The 21731-nt window shown below is 39.9% G+C and overlaps 1 protein-coding gene across 7 annotated transcripts in view; it reads left to right on the forward strand.

Annotated features, from left to right (window-relative positions):
* PROX1 (prospero homeobox 1) overlaps positions 1 to 18286 on the forward strand; it is a 53204-nt gene extending 34918 nt beyond the window's left edge. For 6 of the 7 annotated variants that reach the window (XM_082399875.1, XM_082399874.1, XM_082399878.1 and 3 more), the window contains one exon: positions 12643 to 18286. In XM_082399875.1, the coding sequence (XP_082256001.1) occupies positions 12643 to 12831 (189 nt within the window). In that variant the 3' untranslated portion in view covers positions 12832 to 18286. The remainder of the gene's footprint in view (positions 1 to 12642) is intronic. The other variant, XM_082399880.1, reaches the window with a different exon arrangement.
* Positions 18287 to 21731: the final 3445 nt, after the last annotated feature.

The following is a 21731-nucleotide window of genomic DNA, read 5'->3' on the forward strand; positions in this document are numbered from 1 at the left end:
GACTGTGGAGACCCTGGGAATACAGATGGCAACCAGGTGGAACCACTTCCACCCTTGGGGTGCTGCTGTGGCTTAATTATCTCAGTAAAAATCTCCAGGGTGCCCAGTTTAGTGTTCTCCCATGGTCCTCTTTGCAGATCTTTTAACAGTGCCCTTGGAGATGTGGCAACTCCCTTGCTGGGATTATAGAGGCGAATTTTTCAAATTCATAGACAATTTATTGGCATTATATTTGCTGCTCACTTTGTTGTGGTGGCTAGGGCAGCCAAACAGTGAGGTCATTCATCCGAGAAGCCCTCATGCCTGTGGGTTTTCTAGGAGACGATATGGACCTGAACAAACTAACAGAGAGCCTGTATACCTGTCCCCACACACATTCCACCGAGGCCACAACTCAGCCCAGGCAATCGGCCTGTGTAATACGTATTAACTTCTGTAGGCTATACAACATCTCCCCTCTTTCGAGACAGAACTCATTGTTTTAGATGGTATAACTACCGTCACTACTAGGCTTGGTTGGTAGTTTTTGTAAAAGCAACATCACCCTTCCCTTTAAGCACGTCCCAAATGATAGTAATCAGTCAGGAATGTCTTTTCCACTGGGATTTTGTATGTACAAGTTTGTGTTTGGGAGGTATCAAATCCTCACACAGGTCACTTGGATATGTTTTTTCTATCTTTCTTACGGTAATTGTACCCAACCTCTGTTTTTTTTTTAAGGCGACCTTAACGGTGGAAAATAAAATCTGGTACTAAAAATGACTTTTAGTAAAAGGTAATATATTCACTAAGAACAGATATGGGGGTTTGAGTAGGGGTGAAGGCAGAGGCATGATCAAAAGCAGAAGTCAGCTATGCTTTCAAGGCCACTGTACTTCCTTTAATACAGAGAGTATTTTTCAAAGATTTATCATCTTTTTTTTTTTTTTTTTTTTTTGGCTGTGCTGCGCAGCTTGCGGGATCTTAGTTCCCCAACCAGGGATTGAACCCGTGCCCTCAGCAGCGAAAGCGTGGAGTCCTAACCACTGGACTGCCAGGGAATTCCCAAAGATTTATCATCTTAAATGACCTGAAGGTGTACAAAATAATTTGTATGTAGACTCCTGACCCTGCCTTTCAGCAGGGCCAGTCCCAGGTCTCAACAGCATCCTAAGTCTTCCCACCGCAAACATTACCTCAAGACCCATGAGGTGTCGGTAGGACCCATGAGGTGTTCGAGAGGACTTCCAAAGGCTCCCGGGGCCCTTCTGGAATCTGTTTCTCTGACTTTCCAAGATATTTACCTTTCTTGAAAAAGGAATGTCAAAGCCCTTCACAAAACTCTTAGGTTGCTTTTGAAATACGGCTCATACTTAGTTTTGCAAAGGGTAATCCTGGAGGAGAAACCCATAGAGTTCCCTAGAACACAAAGCAGAATTTTTCTGACTTTTTTGCCTTTCATCCCAGTCCCTTCCCAAAACAACCCAGATATTATTGGGGATGCATCAGCTGTTGTCAGCAGAGAGGCGGTGTCTCCCGTGACCTGGTGTTCTCCGAAGCTCTGTTCATTTAACATCCGTATCTCCCAGTGCCTTCTTTGGTGCTTACTCTGAGCAATGCTATTCTCATTGTCCTGCCTCAACCCCACTTCCTAGCAATTTCTCCCTAGGCTTCTCACTCACATTGCTCCATCCACATGAATAAAGGGCACACAGACTAGTTTTGATGTTAGCCTGGGCAAAGCTTGGTTATGAAGGTAAACCCCTGCAGAAAACAATCACGTAATGCATTCTCCAACGAAACAGGAGTAACTGTGGATTATCTGTGCCCCAGCTTCCTTCATGCAATATTGGAGAGTTGATGCCATGTTGTTTTTGAATAATCTCCCATCCAAGAAGGGCAGCAAGCTTGGCCCTATTTATCCTACTGCCTCACCCAGTAATGGTAGCAAAAGTTAAACTTCAAGCACTATCAGCCTGTCTTGAACTCAGACGCGGTGGGCACATAATTCATGGGGTTGACTTGAAGGGAAGTTAGTTAAGGCTGCAGAGTGACTGGTATACTGCTTATTTTTCCATCGAAGCCGATTCATTACCTGTGTCACGAAGGAGGGATAGATTCCTCCGTGTAGTTCGTTTGAATATTTGCTGGCAGGAAAGCTCCTAACGAAAAGCTCCCTGTCAAAGCAGGGCAAGACTGAGGTCCACCTGGCTCTTCGCATCTCTCTGTGTGGTCCATTAACTATTCCTGTAGACACGGCCAGCCTTACACGCATCTGAGGAGTGGCGTGACAATGTAGGTTGAATTCGGGTATGTTGATCCCAGCTACCCTTGCAAGAACAACTAGTGTGCTGACCCAGTGAGGGACACAGGATTAGAGAAGAATGAAAGAGCATTAGGCCTTCAGAAAAGTGGTTAGCTCTTAAGTTTGGCTGAGAGCAGGGTTTGGCACACTCTGGCCTACAGGCCAGATCTGGCACTGAATCTGTTTTTTATGGCCCTTGCTAAGAAGGGTTTTTATATTTGTAAAGCATTGTGAAAAAGAAGAATATGCAACAGAGACCAAATGTAGTCCACAAAGCCTATGTATTTACTGTCCAGCCCTTTATAGAAAAAGTTTGCCGACCCCTGGCTGAGGCTTTTTCTCTCTTTGGTAGAACATGAACTCTCTGAGATCCTTTCTAGTTCTGAAGTTCCAAAACTATGCTTCTTTGATGCAGTAGTCTCGGTCCAGATCTTATCCGAACAGCCTACCAGATGTGTCATTCCAGCAGAGAGCTCACCCTTGTTTTTTTTTGCTGTTTTTATTTATTTATTTTTGGCTGTGTTGGGTCTTCGTTTCTGTGCGAGGGCCTTCTCTAGTTGCGGCAAGCGGGGGCCACTCGTCATCGTGGTGCGTGGGCCTCTCATTATCGCGGCCTCTCTTGTTGCGGAGCACGGGCTCCAGACGCGCAGGCTCAGTAGTTGTGGCTCACAGGCCCAGTGGCTCCGCGGCATGTGGGATCTTCCCAAACCAGGGCTCGAACCCGTGTCCCCTGCATTGGCAGGTGGATTCTCAACCACTGCACCACCAGGGAAGCCCTCACCCTTGTTTTTAAGATGGGGGAGTATCTTTATAGTCTCTCGGGGGTGGAAGGATGGGAGAAAATATTAGATTTTAGTTTTTGATGCCTTTTCTATGATTTTGTTTTTGTTTTATTTTGATTGATGCTCATTTAAACTTGGAGTCATGTGTTAAGACGTGTTTGGGAGAGAAGGAAAATTTAACTCATTACAACAAATAACATGACAACTATTGTATTTCCTAATACATACAACACCAAGACAAGCATGAGCAAACAAACTAGCCGCTTTAGGTATATTTGGTGAACCAGATTTCAGCGGCACAAAATAATTTTGACAGCCTCATAGAGTTTATTATAAAGACATTCGTCATTCCATTCCCAGCAAGCTAGTACTTCCTTTTCTGGGGCTGTGGGAGAGATGGTTTTATTTATCTTGGTATCTATAGGCAAAGCTGCCAATGGAATGTTTACACAGTTTAAAATGTATACACAAATTATTAACAGGTAGCATCAATGTGAAGACAGTCTTTTTTATTACCTAAAGTCACAATTTTTCAAAATGCTCAATCCCAGCACATTTTATCAATGTGTATGTTATCAACATCTGAAAGGTATAGGAATTTTATTGTGAATTCTGTATTTTGTGAATACCCACTCTTAAAAGGTAAAAGATGCAAATTCAGATGAGGAAACAAAGAAACTCCTCAGGGCAGCCTTGGCCCTTCCTTCGTGCTGTTGAGGGAAGTCCGTGTGAGGGGTGATGGCCAGGCCCATACGGCCACACCGCAGACCAGAGTCCACTGCCTGGCATTCTTTTCCATGGCGTTCCACTGTCCAGTCAAGGTAGATCCTTAACTCCCTCCTCGCAGTTCCCATGTGACTATTCGTTCTTTTTATTACATTCCCTCCAACGGACTGTTTGCACCATGTCCTAGCCGGGCGCCACTTTGCCGGCATTTATAAGAGCTGGTGTGGCATCAGGGGATGGAGGGCAATTTCACTTGGAAGTGTATTCCCACAAGCTCAGTGCAGGCCCCTGCTGTGGCCACAGACAAGAGACAGGCTTTCCTTTTGCCACTTTTCCTAATTATCCCTGCAGTTCTTGCAGGCTGGCTGAGAGAAACCTTGAGGCTGTTGCGTGGATCTCGCTCGCTCAGGGTCCTTCCCCGGCCCTTCCCCAGGTTGGCCTCCCCGCCCCCAGCCCCTCCCTTGCATATTAACCTGACATTGCATGGTACTCCCAGAACGGAGCGGCTTGCACCAGCTGAAACCTCTGATCCCAAACCCACTAGAGAGTTTGGCTTTTGGATTTTGGCAAGAAAGCCTGTTGCCCATCAGGTCAGCATGAATAAAGATTTCTTTCTTCCTTTCTTTTTTTAAAGTCAAGCATCAACTGACACTGCCCCCAGAGCTCGTTTTCTCAAGACAATTTAACCCCTTCTCCCAAGTACATTTATTTTCTATTCTGAACGCGCGCATTATTTTGTTTTTCTCTTTTCCTGTGAGACAACCAAGAAATCTACCCTATGTAAAATTTGAAAGCCAGATCAATTCTAAACTATCTTATCATTTTTAAAGTATGTTTATCCAGCTTTGTAGGAAGAATGAGCAGGCTGTTTGAAGGCCACATACTTTTCAAACCTTGGTTGCAACACGTTTGCCCCGTTTTGAAACTGTCTTTATCAGGCCGAGAAAACGAAAATCTATTTGACAAAGTGGCACTCTGGCCAGTTTATCTTGCAATATGGCTTTAGTTCACTGAGTCTATTGATTTCCTTAAATTAATGTTTACAGAATGCTACTGAATTTTGCTCAACAGAACATTGTTCTTTTGAAGGTTTACAAAAAAAAAATGATACAGACTGTTACTGCCATGTGTTCCTTTGCTTAGACGGAGGAAACATGGCGGAGCGGGGGGGTTCTTTTTTCGTTGTTTTGTTTTAAGGATAGCCTTGAACTCTAACCACTTCCTATAAGCATTTAGCCTTCACATATTTAAGTAGCAAAACACGTAAGTAGGAGGTGAGCCCACTCATAGGCCTAAAGCTGTGTGGGCATCACGCTAACCTAATCCCGTAAGGTCCCTGAAAGCTGAAACCACCTGGAGCATCAGAGTCAAAGAGACTTTAGTCTGAAGCCCAGTTGTGGCCGCAGAATCTTCCTCGGCCTCATTCAGTGTAGCGTCTGCAAGCAGTTTTGTAGCCGATGCTCCCTGAATAATTCCAGTCCTTTGAAACAGAGGTGCGAGCATCCTATTAAAATTTAAACGCCATGTAGCCATTTGGTAGGAACTCTTAAATACCACACCTTGCTCTTTGACTGTGGTGCTCAGTGCCTAATACACAAAACCTAGTCTCTGGAGTTGATTTTAAAATTGGCCTTTCCAGGGAAGCTTATGTGGCCGTTCAGCCCCTGACAGGATTCTAGTCACAATCATGAAATGACTGAAATAAAACTTGGGCAACACAAAGCAACTTTTCTCAATGTGTTGACTCGGCCAATAAAATCAGCCACATGAACCACCTCAAAGCATCTCTCAAGACACTGCTTTGCATACCCTTAATAATCACAGTGAAATGGCTCCTAGGAAGTGGATGGACTCCTCCTTAAGGTTCTAACCACCACCTTACATTTGGATACTGTTTTACACTTTGCAAAGCACATTCGTGCTTGTTTTCCCATCCAATCCTTCCCCATAATGAGAGGGCATTGGAACACAATCTCACCATTCCCTGCACCCTTTCTGCCCTTCTGAAGGGCCAGCTAGTCTGCGGCTGTACACACAGGATAAATGCGTGTGTGACTGCTAAGGGAGACCCCGTAGTCACAGCATCTTGCCACCATCTTTCATAGGTCCGCGATTCCCCTCTTCCACCTCTGGCAGGAGAATTCAGTGAGAGTGAGACAGTGGAGAGGAACAGCAATAACGTATCTGTTCTTCCCTTTTTGTCTGATAATCTCAGTGAGGAGTTACTAAAGCATCTGAGTTTATCCATTTAAGTCCACTCTGTCTGCAGTCTAAGTCCCCAGCTTGTGCCACTGCCGTCAGGAGATATGTCTCTCCTTGATCAATATTTACTTAACAAACATCAGGGATGGGAGAGTTTGTTTAGAGGAATCACGTGCACACTAGGGTGAATGAATGCTCGGGAAAGTACTTCAACTTTGTCTCCTTTCCTAGGATCTTGATGTTTGTGTGTGTGCACATGCACGCAGCCACGTACAGATGCCCTTTTTCTTTTTAACTTCTCCAAAGACACTTAGAAGTCGTCTAGAAAAATGCCTCACTGTATATGGTTAGTACATTATTTATCCCTTAAGAGAACTCACGACGTCAATTCAGTTTCAAAAATCCTGGCCCAAAGTTTGCTTTTCCTTTCGTGCTCCAGTACAGGTTAAACATTTTGGAAAGGCTCTTAGGATGAATTAGATGCACAAGCATCTTCCTTTGACCCCTTTCAGATGAGTGGAAGGGAAGAAAATGCAGATGGAAACAATAAAAGCGGTTTGATAGGGCAACTTTAACTATATACTACTGATGGCATTACATCTTTTTTTTAGAAAGCCCAAGGAGAAAAGTAGCTCTCGAGATTTTCAAAGCCTCTTACCCAGTTTTCGGAATCAGACGTGTTTAACTCTAATAATAAATACAAACACCACAGTGTTGAAGTTTAGAGATCGCTATTCTTTCAACTTCACTCAAACAATTGCTTGAAGGCTCAAGTCAGTGCCTTCAATGCAGTTGAGTTGGAGGCATCTGGGTCTAGTTTGAGGGGTTTTGTTTCTGTGTGGGTAGAGGCTGGGGGGGACTGTGGGGGTTATTTATTTATTTGATTTTGTGAATCGGAGTTGTAAAAGCCATCTGAAATATTCATGCAGAATTGTCTGAGAAGCCCGTTTCTGTTTTATTTACTGCACAGTAGACCAGCCACAGCGGATTAGTTCTACAATACCCGTAACAAAAGCCCAACAGCTGATGCATGTGATGTTAGGAGGTGACAAAACAGTTAAAGTATGCTGCTGGCTACAGGCAAGCAGTCAGCAGATGCAGACAAAAGGGTTTGTGACAAGAATAACTCTCTCTCCAAGGCGAGCAGTGAAGAGTATCCAAAATACCAGTACCCTTTTCTCCTTGACATGGTCTTCTTACAGTCAGCATTTTATTGCCCTTTTATAGTATTTTTTTTTTTAAATGGAGGAGGATGAAGAAAGAAAACCCACACACGCAAACTAATTCACCAGAATACTAGCCAGGATTTTACTTTCCCATCAGTTAGCCACTTCTGCCCATATATATGTTTCCTTTTCCATTTCCCCACTGAAGTTTGAAAAAAAAAAATAGTTTAAAATATGAACCTAAAAGATGATCTCTCTTGATAAGATCGTAATCTACTGATTGATTAGCTTGATAAGCCATTTGAGCCATTGGTTATTGGGGAGGGGCCAGGGAGAGAGGTCAATGCCTGGTTTGTTTTCTGTCCATTTCAGCAAAGATCATTCCACTGATGAAATTAGGCCAGTGGACCAGTTTTTAAAGGGGATGGAGGATGGAAAGGCATCCACGGAGAGCTGTGAAAGGGGCAGGGTTTAGGTCCCCTGCAAGAGGCCGATGGACGAGCCTATGGATGTTTCAGAGGTGTGAAAAATCAGCTTCTCTATCTCCAGAAAATAGGAGAGGCTGTCTTCTTTTTAACCTTTGTAATTCCCCTTCTATTCTCTGTGACATTCATTCAGCTGCCAAGAGCGTTTGGCAAGGTTTGGGCCAGTGAGCACACTTCCAGTGACCGCTAACCTTGGTATGTCCTGACACTTATGATGAGTGTCTGCAGGACACAGAAGGCAGGCAGCCTGCTATGTCAGGCTTTTATTATGTACTGCAGAGGCTAGGGACAGTCAGTTTAATAAAACAAATCATCCTTGAAGGTAAAGCAACTGGGAAGAGGAGGAGGAAGAGGGGGGGAAAATGTGTCTTTGCCACTCATTCTGATTAAAAAAAAAAAAAAAAAGAACAGCAAAACAACCACCCACCCAACACACCGTGTGTGCGCGCGCCTGTGTGTGCGCGCGCCTGTGCGCACAAATGGGCAACTCAGGCACGGGCTGACAGACTTGAAAACATCCTCCCGTTTCTCCCGTTTCATCTAAGCCCACAGGGCCCTCATGTGCTCTGAGGAGACTCAAGTGCAAACAATTGTGATGAAATGGGTGGATGCTGATAGCCAACCCCCTTGAAATGTATGAGTGCATTCAAGTACCTCCCCGCAGTTCTATTCTCCTCCAAATATCAAGTCAAGGAGAGGCAAGACCATTTGGGGTGAGGTTCCTATATTGGGACGCCTTTTATCAAAGCAAAGTTTCCACTCTCCTCTCCTGAAGAACACTCAGCACTGCAGCTCCCACAATAGCCTCAGAGTCCCAGCCAGAGACTTTGGAAGCCTTTTGTTTTTCCCCTGTGGCATGTCCAAAGGCATGGCCTTCCCTCCCCCTCCCAGTGGCCTGCATTGTCTTGCATTCCAGGGACTTGATTGACTGTTGCCACCTGATGCTGAGGAGATACTCTAGGGTTCATTCTGCAGATTGTTGGGTTCTATTAAAAGAAACCTAGATAAGGGATTACTTGTCACTAAGGGATTTTCTGCAGATGTTTATTAGTGATTGGAAATCCATTAGGTGTGAAGAGGTACTGAAAAAATATGGGCAACACCGTTCTCATAACCCTGAATTCTAAGATACCCCAAAAAAAAACATCAGAAAGGACTCCCCCACCCCTTACTCTGTTAAATGCAGTTGGGGAAACTTCTGGCAGAGAGGTAAGGGTCTCTTTTTCATGGGTGATAGTTCTACCTGTGGATGGAATTCCTTGGCACTCAGATCAGTTGCTACCCATCAATTTACCTCTCTGGAGCCACCAAAAAAGATTAATTGCTCTAGTACTAGAGGGTCTCATTATAACTTTCTTTTACCTAGCCCAATCCATTGCATGAATATTGCCTCAAAGTAAGCAAGAAATTAGCAAACCATTTGCAAAGAATTCATCCCTTCCCAAACATAAACCAATAACCATAGTCTCCTCTTGGGAATCTTTTGTGTCATTTGCACTTATTTTGAAGTTACTAGCTCTTCCGTGGTTTTTCTAAACCACAGATCCACAACTTGTCAAGGTTTTGATGCCTCTTATAAGTAGGAAATTGCATTAAAAAGGAGCCAGCATGGTTTAATGCAAAGACACCTGGATAAGTTATTTCACATGAGTCTCTTCATCTCATAATTTCTTCATCTCATAGAATCTGTTTCTCCATCTATAAAATGAGTTCTGAGATCTATTTCAAGTCTTTAAATTCTGTTTTCTATCCTTACTTTAAAATTCCTTTTTTTATATAAGTATTTAGGGAGAAGATAAGTGTGACTCTAGAGCAGTGTAGAACAAAGCAGAAGGCAGGGTCTCATTATGAGCTGTTTATCAAAGATGATGCGAAAGAACTCTGTGAAGCATTGTGAGGGATACACAGAATAGAAGCCAGGACTTCTTCTCTAAAGACATCTTATGATAAATTCATTACAACTAGATATAAATAGGTGAAAAGTTAAATAACATCAGGACACAAATACAAAAGATGTTAAAGGATAACCCAAGATTACTGCCAAAAGAAATGAATGTTTAAAACAGGGTAAGACCCACTAAAAACCAGTAACCAGCATGGCGAATGATAAGGAATAACAGGATGGAGGCTGCACGCACCCCCAAAGAAATTACTTTGAGTTGTTCTCTCAGGCAAACCCTAGAACTACGCTTCTTCCCTCCTCCAGGGCTGATGCTATTCTAGATGCAACTCCCTCCTCTGACTGTCTTAAACATCAGCCCTGCTCCCTTGGCCCCTGGCTCTCCAGATCTCTTGGGGGTCCTTGGAGTGGGTGGGACTTCATCTGGAGTTGCTGCCGTACCCTCTGTCCCTATAGCTCTCCGCCAGGCCAGGCCGCATCCCCGAGTATTCAAGGAACATAGATCTGCATCGTGGATCTGTTGCCAATGGCCAGGAAGACCACTCTGATGATGTTTCTGTAGCATTTGGCTAACAGCTCCCGAACCTAGTAGTTAGAGCGGGTAGTTGCACTGCATAACTGTTCTCCAGCCAGAATCCCTCTCTCAATAATGCCCACTTGATAAAATGTGAAGGATCATCTTTGGGAAAGAGGGAGGAGTACTCAAAAAGGCTGCTTAATGACTTTTTATTTAGTATAAGGTGACTAGGAGGGGTGATTGCTCTTCCAGGCCCTTCCCATCCCACAAATACTCATGTACATGCAGGAGGTTGGGGAGAAAATCATCAAAGTTCAGTTGAAAATGCAGATGAATTCTCAGCAGGGAATGGCCTTTGGGGTATATGGGTTTGCACATCCATGGGGGACAAGGTGATGTTTCCATGATTTTCCAGGCAGTGGTGGGGACTGTGTCCTAAGAAACTAGCCAATATCTTTGGGAGGGGCTTCTCAAGCTTTTCACTTTTTCTAGATTCTGATCAGCCCCAGATGGGGGCCCTTTTTTTGTGGGGTGTTATTAGGTTTCCTTCAAAGGACAAGTGACTTGCCATGGGATGCACTGAACTTCTTTGTCCAACTCCAAATATATAAGACAGGGATGTCTGGTATCTTTTTCGTTTTCTTTAACAGTTACTATCATTATAAAAAGGTCCACTGCACAAATTGAGAAAAGGTGTGGAGAAAGGGATCAAATGTGTTCAAAATGACAATCCCTCCCTTTTACTTTGGTGAGGGGTAAGTGTGAACCAAGATGAAAATATATACCTCTTGTGTATGTGTAGACAGATCTGTCTACACATATAACTGCAGTGCATTTTACTTCTCATATGTCTGCACTTAACTGTAAAAATAAAACATTATTAATGTATAAGTACCCCACTAAAAGAAATCTACAGAGTGTCAGTGTGTATTTGGAAAATTATGAGTACATGGAATGATTCTGTGAATACATTTCCTTGTTGTGGGGAAAGACAGGCCATGCTTTACCGTGTAACTTACAAAGAATACTGAATAAGTACATCAATAGCTATTCCTTTCCCTAGACAAGAGGTTAGACTATTAAATAAACAACTATTAGTAAACAATTAATAAACACACACACAAAATACCCACATATATACTCACTGCTCTGGGAGAAAAGGATTAACAGATAGGGATTCTGAAAAGAATATTTGAAGAATGTTTATCTTAGAGTACAATGACTTTGAACAATTCCCTTAATTTCTCTGAGCCTCCATTTTCTCACTGTAAAATGGGGTTAATAATCACAGAGATGTTGGGGGAACTGAATGACATAATTCACACTCAGTACATAACACAGTGCCTGACACATAATAAGCAGTCCAAAAATGTGGGGTTTTATTATTGCTATCAGCTGCATAAATCACTCTCTCATGGAGCAATTCTAATCTCAAGGTAAAGTATTTTTCAATGTAGGATTTTAAGATTCAGTACAAATTTTGTATTTTGGGACTCAGTGTTAATATCATTATCTTCCTCTTTTTTTTGTACATAGAGGACAGGCATACCTCAGAGATATTGCAGGTTCCATTCCAGACTACCGCAATAAAGCAAATGTCGCAATAAAGCGAGTCATAAAATTTTTTGATTTTCCAGTGCATATAAAAGTTATGTTTATACTATATTGTAGTCTATCAAGTGTGCAATAGCATTTTGTCTTAAAAAGTACATACCTTAATTAAAAATACTTAATTGCTAAAAATGCTAAGCATTATCTGAGCCTTGAGTTGCATCTTTTCGCAATAGTAACATCAAAGAGCACTGATCACATATAACCGTGACAAATATAATATTAATGAAAAAGTTTGAAATATTTCGAGAATTACCAAAACGTGACACAGAGACATGAAGTGAGCAGACACTGTTGGAAAAATGGCGCCGATAGACTTGCTCCACACAGGGCTGCCACAAACCTGCAATTTGTAAAAAACGCACTATCTATGAAGCACAATAAAGCGAAGCAAAGCGCAATAAAACAAGGTATGCCTGCACTTTATAGTGCAGATTATTTTAATATACAATTTAACATCTGAGTCAACAATCCTCTGATACAAGCAGGAAACTAAGATTTTCGCTATCTTCATCTATAGTGTGGGTTTAGTTTAGTTTATATCAAAGGCCAATTATTATTCTACTTTTGAGAACACATTTTGTTTTCATAATGGAAATATGATTCAAATTCTGAACGATTAGGTGGAGACTTGCTTCTGGAATACACCTATTTAATGAAATGAGGAATCCCAGAGGTATGTCCCCTTTTTTCTACTCAGATATTCACAATGGGATCCCAGTTTTTCAGTAGTTCTGCATGTATCCTTCGCACAAGTCTTTTTCTAAAACTCTATAAAGCTGTCAACCCCACATTACAATGCTACTATATATAACGACTTTACATAAGAGAATAGAGGCCGGCCATTTTTAGAAAATGCAGGTGTCATGTAAGCCCCTTTCTGAAAGAAAGAACTTAGCTCAATTTCCTTTGAAGAACTGGAGACTTGAAACTGAAAACTTTATTAATGCCATTGTCTCCTTGTATCAGCAGGTTCCAGAGAGATTCCTGGAAGTTGCGCAGATCACATTACGGGAGTTTTTCAATGCCATTATCGCAGGCAAAGATGTTGATCCTTCCTGGAAGAAGGCTATATACAAGGTCATCTGCAAGCTGGATAGTGAAGTCCCTGAGATTTTCAAATCCCCAAACTGCCTACAAGAGCTGCTTCATGAGTAGAAATTTCAACAACTCTTTTCGAATGTATGAATAGTAGCAGTCCCCTTTGGATGTCCAAGTTATCCGTGTCTAGATTTTGATTTCATATATATGTGTATGGGAGGCATGGATGTGTTACAAAATCAGCTGGTAATTCCTCCTCATCATCTTTCTCTCATTTTCTTCTGTTTTCCATTGCAAGGGGATGGTTCTTTTCCTTCCGCCTTTAGTTTACTTTTGCCCAAGGCCCTTAACATTTGGAGACTTAAAATAGGGTTAATTTTCAGGGAAAAAGAATGTTGACGTGTGTAAAGTCTATATTAGCAAGGAAGGGCATTTTTAAAAGATGCTTCTGCTGGATTGATGGTTTATTGCGCATGGCGGTTGGCGGAGGGAGACCCGTGACACAACACTACTCTGTAGTTAGTGATGTGTCTCTTGTTTTTACTGCTGAGAAGGTCGGAAAGCTCAATGAAACCACTTGATAAACTTAAATATTTTGTTTGGTTTGAACTCAGTAAGTCGCTTTTTATCACACATTTAAAAATAATGCCGGTGGCAGATGAACAACTCACTTTTCAAAAGTACCCCAAAAGGCCAAATTTTAAAAAGAAACATAATCACTAACCGTCAAGTCTTTCCTAAGAGAAATGGCAAACACCACAAGCTAGTACCATTTTCTTTGGAGGCAAAGCAGTTTTGTACAAAACTGACTCTTTCAAAATGAGACTGGAAATTCATGTGATTTCTAGTCACCTCTCGAAATTTTGCAATAGGTTCTTCTTGGTAATAAGTGAGTATCGTTCTTCATACAGAAAAACCCCTATAACGTGTTATCATTTTCTATTTATCTTGCTTCAGATACTAAAAGGCACATAAGTTTCAAATTTATTCTTTGCTCAACTTTGTTTATGTGGTTTAAAAGAATTATCATTTCTGTTTAATATTTAACACTTTTTTTTCCAAAAAACACTATTTTCCGAATTCCTTTCTATGGTAAGGAATAAAGGACATCCCAACTTGACCATAAAATTCCTGCCTACACTATAAGTTTGTTAACAGCTGCTAGCTGATGCGATCTTCCCCTCCTGAGAGGAGTACATATGAGAATGACCTATTTTCCTATACATTTCCACTCTACCCTGATGGATATTCAAAGTGGTGACAGTCTAATTTTTAAGTGTTTCTTCATTTTAGGTACAGCGTTTTAAAGAAATTGATACAGTCTCTTCTAATTCAGAAGCTAGTAATTGACCAAAACGTGAAGAGTGTATAGAATAGGAGAGTTTGGGAGTTAACCCAAAAGACACAATTTCAGCACACATAAGAAAGCTAGCTGCTATTTCATGCTTTCTTCAATGGTTCTCCTCTTTTTTCATTTTCTTTATTTTTTTTTCCAGTTTTTCAAAGGTGTACAAAGTCCCATACTTGCTTTTAAAAAGCCGTATGGCATTCACACTTGTTTTCTTAGATGGGTTTTGTGTGCAGATGCAGTAAGAATTCCTTTTTTTTTCTAATAGTGTTTTCCAGAACCCTCCCTCCCCTTTGGTAACTTGATCTACATCTCCTAAAGTGACAAAGTAAAAAAAAAAAACAAAAAAAAAAAACCTGGTATTTAGATCGTATACAACATAAATATCATTTTTTCTTTGATTTTTATAAAAATTACATTTGACTTTGGAGACTGCAGGTTGACCCATGTAACTAGGTGACCCAATCGCTGTAATTTAACATCATTTATAAATTCTGCTGATGGACAGGAATGTATGAAGGCAATTATTGTCAGCACAAAGCCTTAAAACCTGCTGACTTTAAGTTAAACGGCGCGGTCCTATGATGCCTGCGTCATTCAGGAGACACGGCCTCTTGCGGTGTGGACAGAGTTCAGTGGCCCGGGCGGGAACACCCTGGGCCTTGCTCTGCACCCACAGCCAAACACATGGCCCAGCTCGCAGGCTCCTACACAGAGCCATCAGAGCCAATTTGTTCTTGTTCTGGCTTGTTTGGGAAAAAAAAAAAAAAAAGAAGTGTTCGGATAATCATCACATTGGAATAAAATGAAAACCAAAAAAAAAAAAAAAAAAATCAAATCAGCACAAAGTAGGGAAGCAATCTCAACTTGTGGTCACGCTCTTTCGCCTTGCTTCACGCCCAAGAGTATGACATTCATTGTTCACATCAGTATAGAACTGGGTCTTTGCTCTTCCATGTAATTCACATCACCATTGTGTTGCCATTTGCAAGATAAAAGGCAAAACCGTAATGTCTTCACCTATAAAGATAGATTGCTAGTATCTTCCTGATCTGGGGCAAATTCAGTATTGATTCCAGAGGTATTTGAATTTTTAGTATTATTCTCCCCTGCCTTTCTAATTGAAATAGACAAATTAAGCAAAAATGTGTGTTCACAACCAAATGTTGATGCACTTATCTACAATAATATCCTCTCAATGTTCACTGAGGCATAGAAATTGTTTCAGAGTAGAAATTGCAGCGTGAGGAAAAACTCACCTCACTGTCCTGGAAACAGAACTCAATCATTTTGCTTTTAGGTGATTCTTTTCTCTTTCACCATCATAAAATCTTGTGCCTCCCAGTGCACTGGAAAATGACAAAAACCTATCTCTCAAAACTCCTATTTAACAAGTTTTCTTTAAGTCACCATCTTTCCAATCTTAGCTCAACTCTCACCAAGTGAAAATTGGCGACTTGGGAGAAAGTTCACTTTCTCTGGTGGGAGGGTGAAGGACTAGGGACAGTTTACACAGGGAAACAAAGTCTAAAGTCCATGTTGAAATACCACATTTCCACTTATTTTCTGCTAACCCTAAATTATTTTTGCATCTACACTTGAGGTTATAGTCTGTGCCTAGACCTAAATGCACCAGCGGGGGGATTTTTAAAAATCCTTCAAAATCCCAGTTTTTTCCCACAAGTACAATTGTTCTTGTGCCTTCTGTGGCTTTCGATTTCATCTTTTTGACTTTATTTCCAATTACTACAGCTGCAATAAACACTAGATTTTTTTTCTGGCTGTTTGACATAACGTTGATAGCTATGCATATTTTGTGTCTTTTTAAAACAAAGCAGGAGAATACGTTTTTGAAGAAGAGAATTTTTAGAACAGTTTGATACCGCAAATTATTTTTTCCTCAATTGTTTGAGCAGCATTCGAGTTTTGAAAATTCTTGTAGAAGCCAATTTTTTGTAACTGTGGTGCAAATCTTGTGTTTTCTTAGCCTAATGAAAAGTAGTATAGAAGCAATATTTCATACCATGTGCTATATATGTGTGTGCAGATGTGTGAACATAAAAACACATACACACATATACACACATGTAAAAATATACATATATATATGCGTGTGAAGTGGAAAGCTTACCTTTTCCTATCTAGATTTAAGGACCTATTTTAGGCATTTGTTATGTTTTGTGAAAAGAATGTTCTATTTGCAACAACAAAACATTTAATTCTTACTGTATCTCTGGCTGTTTAATGAGGACATTTCACTTTAAATGGTAAAACAACGTGGAAGATGGTAGAATGTAGTAATTATTTAAGGAAATGTTCACCCACATATTCCTGAAGTTTGCTTTGTGCCTCCAAGTATTATTTCATTAAAGTGTTTTATGTTTGCAGAATCTTTGTTGCTGTGCTAGGGATGTGGGTGAATATCATTTTTAAAAATTTTAAAAACAACAAAAAAAAAGCAAAACAAAAACACTAAAGCAAGAGGGGAACTTTTATAAAGCAATGTAAATATTTAACCTCATGGCTGTTGTTACGTAAGACATGAGATTTTAATAAATAACTACATTCTCACAACATCTGTTGAATTTATTAGGAACACTTCAGTGACTGTATAGACAGTTGAAAGCATTCTTGAAAATCCTGCTCTCTACTTTTAAAAGATAACAGTCTCTTTCATCAGATGTCAAGGGCAAGGGTAATGCAGTTTCTGTAAATTTATGAAATTTCTTTTCTATGTACATGAAGACATTTAGTACGTAACCTCCCTCCCCCCCCCAACACACATACATGCATACACATACAGGTTAATATTAAGTCATAAAGCTAAAAATTTGGGGGCTTTAAAAATAAGATGTCCCCCCAGAAGCAATCATAAATTCATCAAAGAAAAAGTGGTTTACAGACTCCCCTGAAAGAAGCAGTGTACATGTGAGGACAGAGCAGAATCTCTTTGCCATGTATATTATAGAATCTTCATTGGTGTGAATAGTACAAATGTTTCGTTCTGGTACAAACTCTGTGTTTGCAAATTACAAGAAGCATTGTTTTCGAAAAGCTCCCCTTAAAAGAACGTAACTGGTTTCTATGAGTAAGCAGTTACTGTATTGCACTTAACATGTGATGTTGAAGGAAATGCAGTTTTGTTTTCTGTAGATCTGTTGGTTGTAAACCATCCATAAGACTAAAGCTAAAATGCTCATATTCAGAGCTGGGATCAAAACTGGTATTTAACCTTTGCATCTTCTTATAATCATCCTTCTAAGAATATAATGGAATCTGGAAGCATCTGGACTTTGAGTCTTTTCAACTGAGCCCTCTCTCAAACCTGACACCCCCGAAAATGCACAGACATGAACAGAAAAGGCAAACAGACTGGCCCTCTTCTGTGAAAATGGCTTCATTCTTTATTTTTAAAATATTCGAATATTCTCCATAGGTGGGAAAAGCAGTTTAAAATTGTATATTACCACTTCAAAATTAGAATTAGAAAAGCAAATGTATTTGGGGTTGGTCTCAGCAATACCCAGAAAAATCAAAGGTCCTGGCTTCCCCCAATATTGTCCCAGCCATTTCTCATATGTATATAGTATAAACCGTGACAAAACACTGCCTTTATATTATTTAGCAATATGTTGTAAATAGCATTATTAAGCTCTTTTTTTTTGTAATAAAGACCCTTTGATTTGAATATAGTACAATAACTGAACTGATAAAGTCAATTTTTGATTTTTTTTTTTTAGCTAGAGGCAATTTCAATTGTGGATTTTTGTTGTTGTCTATTGTTCTGAAGACTTTGCATAATTTATTGGTTTAATTTATCCTAATTTATTTGATGAAGGTGTACAATTTTGTATTACCAAGGATGTACTGTAATATTAATTGATATGATTAAAAAAAAAATGAGACTCCCTGTCCATATTAAAAAGTAAATAAAAAGGTGCAGTAGACAATTGATTTTAAAGTAAAAGTAAAAAATTTAGTTTGGCAGCTACTAAATTTTAAAACAGGAAAAAAAAAATAGTTGTGGGGGGAAGGGTGGGAAGGGGGTTTTACTTTGTGTGTTTAAGCTTTTGTATACTCTCCAAACTTTTACCTTTTGCTTTGTACCACTTAAAGGATACAGTAGTCCAATTGCCTTGTGTGCCTTCCATCTTCTCTTAAACTGAATGTATGTGCAGTATATATGCAAGCTTGTGCAAAAATAAAATATACATTACAAGCTCAGTGCCGTTTGACTTTTTTTAAACATGTGACATTTAATTTTTGGACCTGTGTCCAGTTGTAGGACAGCAGGCTAGTTGTGACTGTAATATCAGTGATGGAGTTTTCCTTCCTCTCCCCACACTTGGCACTTTATTTTATTTATTTATTTATTTTTGGCCATGCAGCTTGCAGGATCTTAGTTCCCCAACCAGGGATTGAACCCGTGCCCTCGGCAGTGAAAGCGTAGAGTCCTAACCACTGAACTGCCAGGGAATTCCCTGGAGTTTTCTTTTTATTGCAATTCTTAATTATGTTGATACAAACCTAGGATCAATGCATGCAACTCCTAGAAATGATCTTTTTTATTTCAGACGTTTGTAGTAAATGGCTAGATTTCTGTCTGAAAACTCTTCTCACAGATTTAATTTTAGCCCTCAAAATTTAAAAACGACAAACATTTTGGTTCAAAACAATGTTGTGAGCTAAATTCAGTTCAACGATTGCTAATGTCTCATGATTTGAAGAACAAGGAAGGATGTTCCCCCAAATCACAGAATGGTAAATATATTATTTGAGATATGGGGAGTGAGAGCTTGTGCTGTTTCTACTTGGTTGAACTCAGAACTAAGTCCTAATGTAAATTCAAAACCTTTCTAAAGTGTTCCTTTAGACATGACTGGCAGCATGTTTCATACTAAGAACATTGGTTGTATGGCTTTTGAAATTTTTCTTTATCTCTTTTGCTTTGGTTTAAAATCATGTCTCCTTTATCTTCAAATCAGGAGCATGAAGAATCAGCAGAACTCATTGACCCTATTAAATGTCATTCACAGCTGCACCTCCCTTTCCATCCACCATATTATTGTTCAGTGAGTCTTCATCTCTCAGATGCCTTCATTTGCTTTTCCCCTCAATGATGAAAACTTGGTATTTTGACTCTGTTGTCATGAGGGTGCTTAGAACCAATGCAATCTCGAAACTATTAAGTGCTAACAGTACTTTTGCACTTTCAGCTCTTTTTCTATCAATGGCACAAACTTAAATTCCAGTCTTCCTAACTAAATTGTGCAAAAGGGCATGCCTGTGTCCCTCTAGGCCAAAATATTTATTCCCTGATTGGAGAAAAAAGGGAATTCCCCCCAACTCCCTTCTACCTGCTCTTGAAAGGGAGAAGGCATTTGTGGTAATGTAATGACTTCCATCTTCTGATACTTATTTAACACCCATCTGCTTTAAATCAGATTGGATAATCCAGGTAGAGACTAAATCACTAAGAAGTTACAGCAGGTGGTAATGTTTTCTGAGAGGAGGTTTATTTAAAATGTTAGTTTCAAATCATTGCTTTTGTGACTCTAATTATCTGACGGCACTAGTCCAGAATAATATGTACCATCCTTCTTAACATTGATCTGAATTCTGATCACAAAACTTTTTCCACATACGTCTGTCTTGATGCCTGGCAGTATCCTTGCTATACTTGAAGGTATAAGTTTCACCAACTAATAGTAAAGAAAAGGTTAATTTTATTCATCGGTACCTCCATTTATCATCATAAATGATTTACAAGTTTTTCTTAAAGACTAACAGCTAAAGATCATCACATTTTTACAATTAATTTACTCACACATGCTAAGGTGAGGGATAGATGTCCCTGAATACAAGTCATAGGAAAACATCAAATATTTACTGTGTGTTACCAAGTTCTGGGGTCTATGAACACTCCTGAAGGCATAAAATACAAGGGAGGTATTTATAAAGGAAAAGAGCTCATACAATTTTAGAAAACAGCTGATATGATATCTAAGCAAAATGGTGAAAGATTACTAAAGAGATAAATGGTGCCACACATTCCCCCACGCCCCACAAGCAATATAACCCTTTGGAGGGAGGGTCAAGACTGTGGAGGAAAAAACCTAAAGGGTAACCTTTCTAACTAAAGGAAAATAAAGAGAGTACTGCTTTGGGTGTCAGAAGACCTTCCTCCAATCAATCCATTTCTAAAAATCTTTACGTGGCCTCCCTGGGACCCCAGGGCATGACACTTAACCCTTGAATGTCCAGGAGACTCAAAAGAATTATAAAAGGCTAAAGGATTCTTAGAATCAGTGCAACCACCATGTTGACTTTCTCCTAAGGATTTCTACATACCAAAAGAAAAAAAAAGTTAGTTAAAATGTTTTTGCTTCTCATAAGAAAGGGAATTTAAGTTGCAGGGCAAGACAAGGGCAAAATTCTGAAGTTGGCCAAGTGTGACTTTGGATCTTTTTCTCTCTGTTCACGATCTATTCTCCCTTCAGTAAGTGCCTCTGCCCCCTGCCAAGCATTTAATGCTCTCGTGTGGCCCCAGCCTTTCCTCTGTTCATGGGGACTGAGGCATCTACTAAAGGTAACATGAAGAAATCACTGACTTAGTGTGTTTCTCTTCCAGTGGTATAGGCATTAAAAAATACCTGGTGCATTTTACGTTTTCATATTAGGGCCAAGGACACCTGAGTGATTAGGGGCTGGAGGCCTTCCCCACCAAACACAAGGCCAGGTCCTTTGAGCAGTATCACTCATGGCTACACCTTGCCTGAATGCAGTGTCATCTGTCAAGGCGTCCTTCTTTTCTCTCTGCAGGACTTGTTTCCTGCCCATGGTCATAGAGTCCTTCCAAATGTCTCCAAAATCATTCAGAAGGAGGGACCCTTCTCCACTGGACATTGGTTTATTTTTCTGGTTAGAGAGGAAAATAACTAGTGCTAAAGAAATTTTAAAGAGAATATAACTCAGTGACTTTTGTTCCCGAGATCTCTAGGGTAATGTGTATTATCTCAGGGGCCACCAAATTGGGACCTCCTTTAACCAAAGGAGCTTTATCTTTATATTGGGGTGCAATAAAATGTTCATTTTTTAAAAAGGGTGTTCTCTGTTTAAAATAACAATGATCTCACCAGGTATAATAGAACAAATCTCTAAGTATGAATGTGAGTATTAAATTCAATAAGTAAGTTCTGTCAAACTTTCATTTAAAGAAGGGAGTTACACGAACTTATGGTTACCAGAGGGGAAGGGTGGGGAGGAGGGATAGATTGGGAGTTTGAGATTGACATGTACACACTGCTATATTTAAAATAGATAACCAACAAGGACCTACTGTATAGCACAGGGAACACTGCTCAATATTCTGTATTGAAATGGAAAAAGAATTGGGAAAAGAATTTGAAAAAGAATAGATACATGTATATGTATAACTGAATCACTTTGCTGTACACATGAAACTGACACAACATTGTTAATCAACTATACTCCAATATAAAATAAAGGTTTAAAAAATATATGCTTACTGATAAAGTCAATCAATGAAAAAACAAACAAAAAAACCAAAATAATAAACGTGGGATCAACCCAATCTTCCACTTACAGATGAATTGATTAAAAAAATGTGGTATATACATACAATGGAATATTATTCAGCCTTAAAAAG

This window comes from Balaenoptera borealis (genome assembly GCF_965194805.1).
Source record: "Balaenoptera borealis genome assembly, chromosome: 1".
Classification (NCBI taxonomy): Eukaryota; Metazoa; Chordata; class Mammalia; order Artiodactyla; family Balaenopteridae; genus Balaenoptera; species Balaenoptera borealis.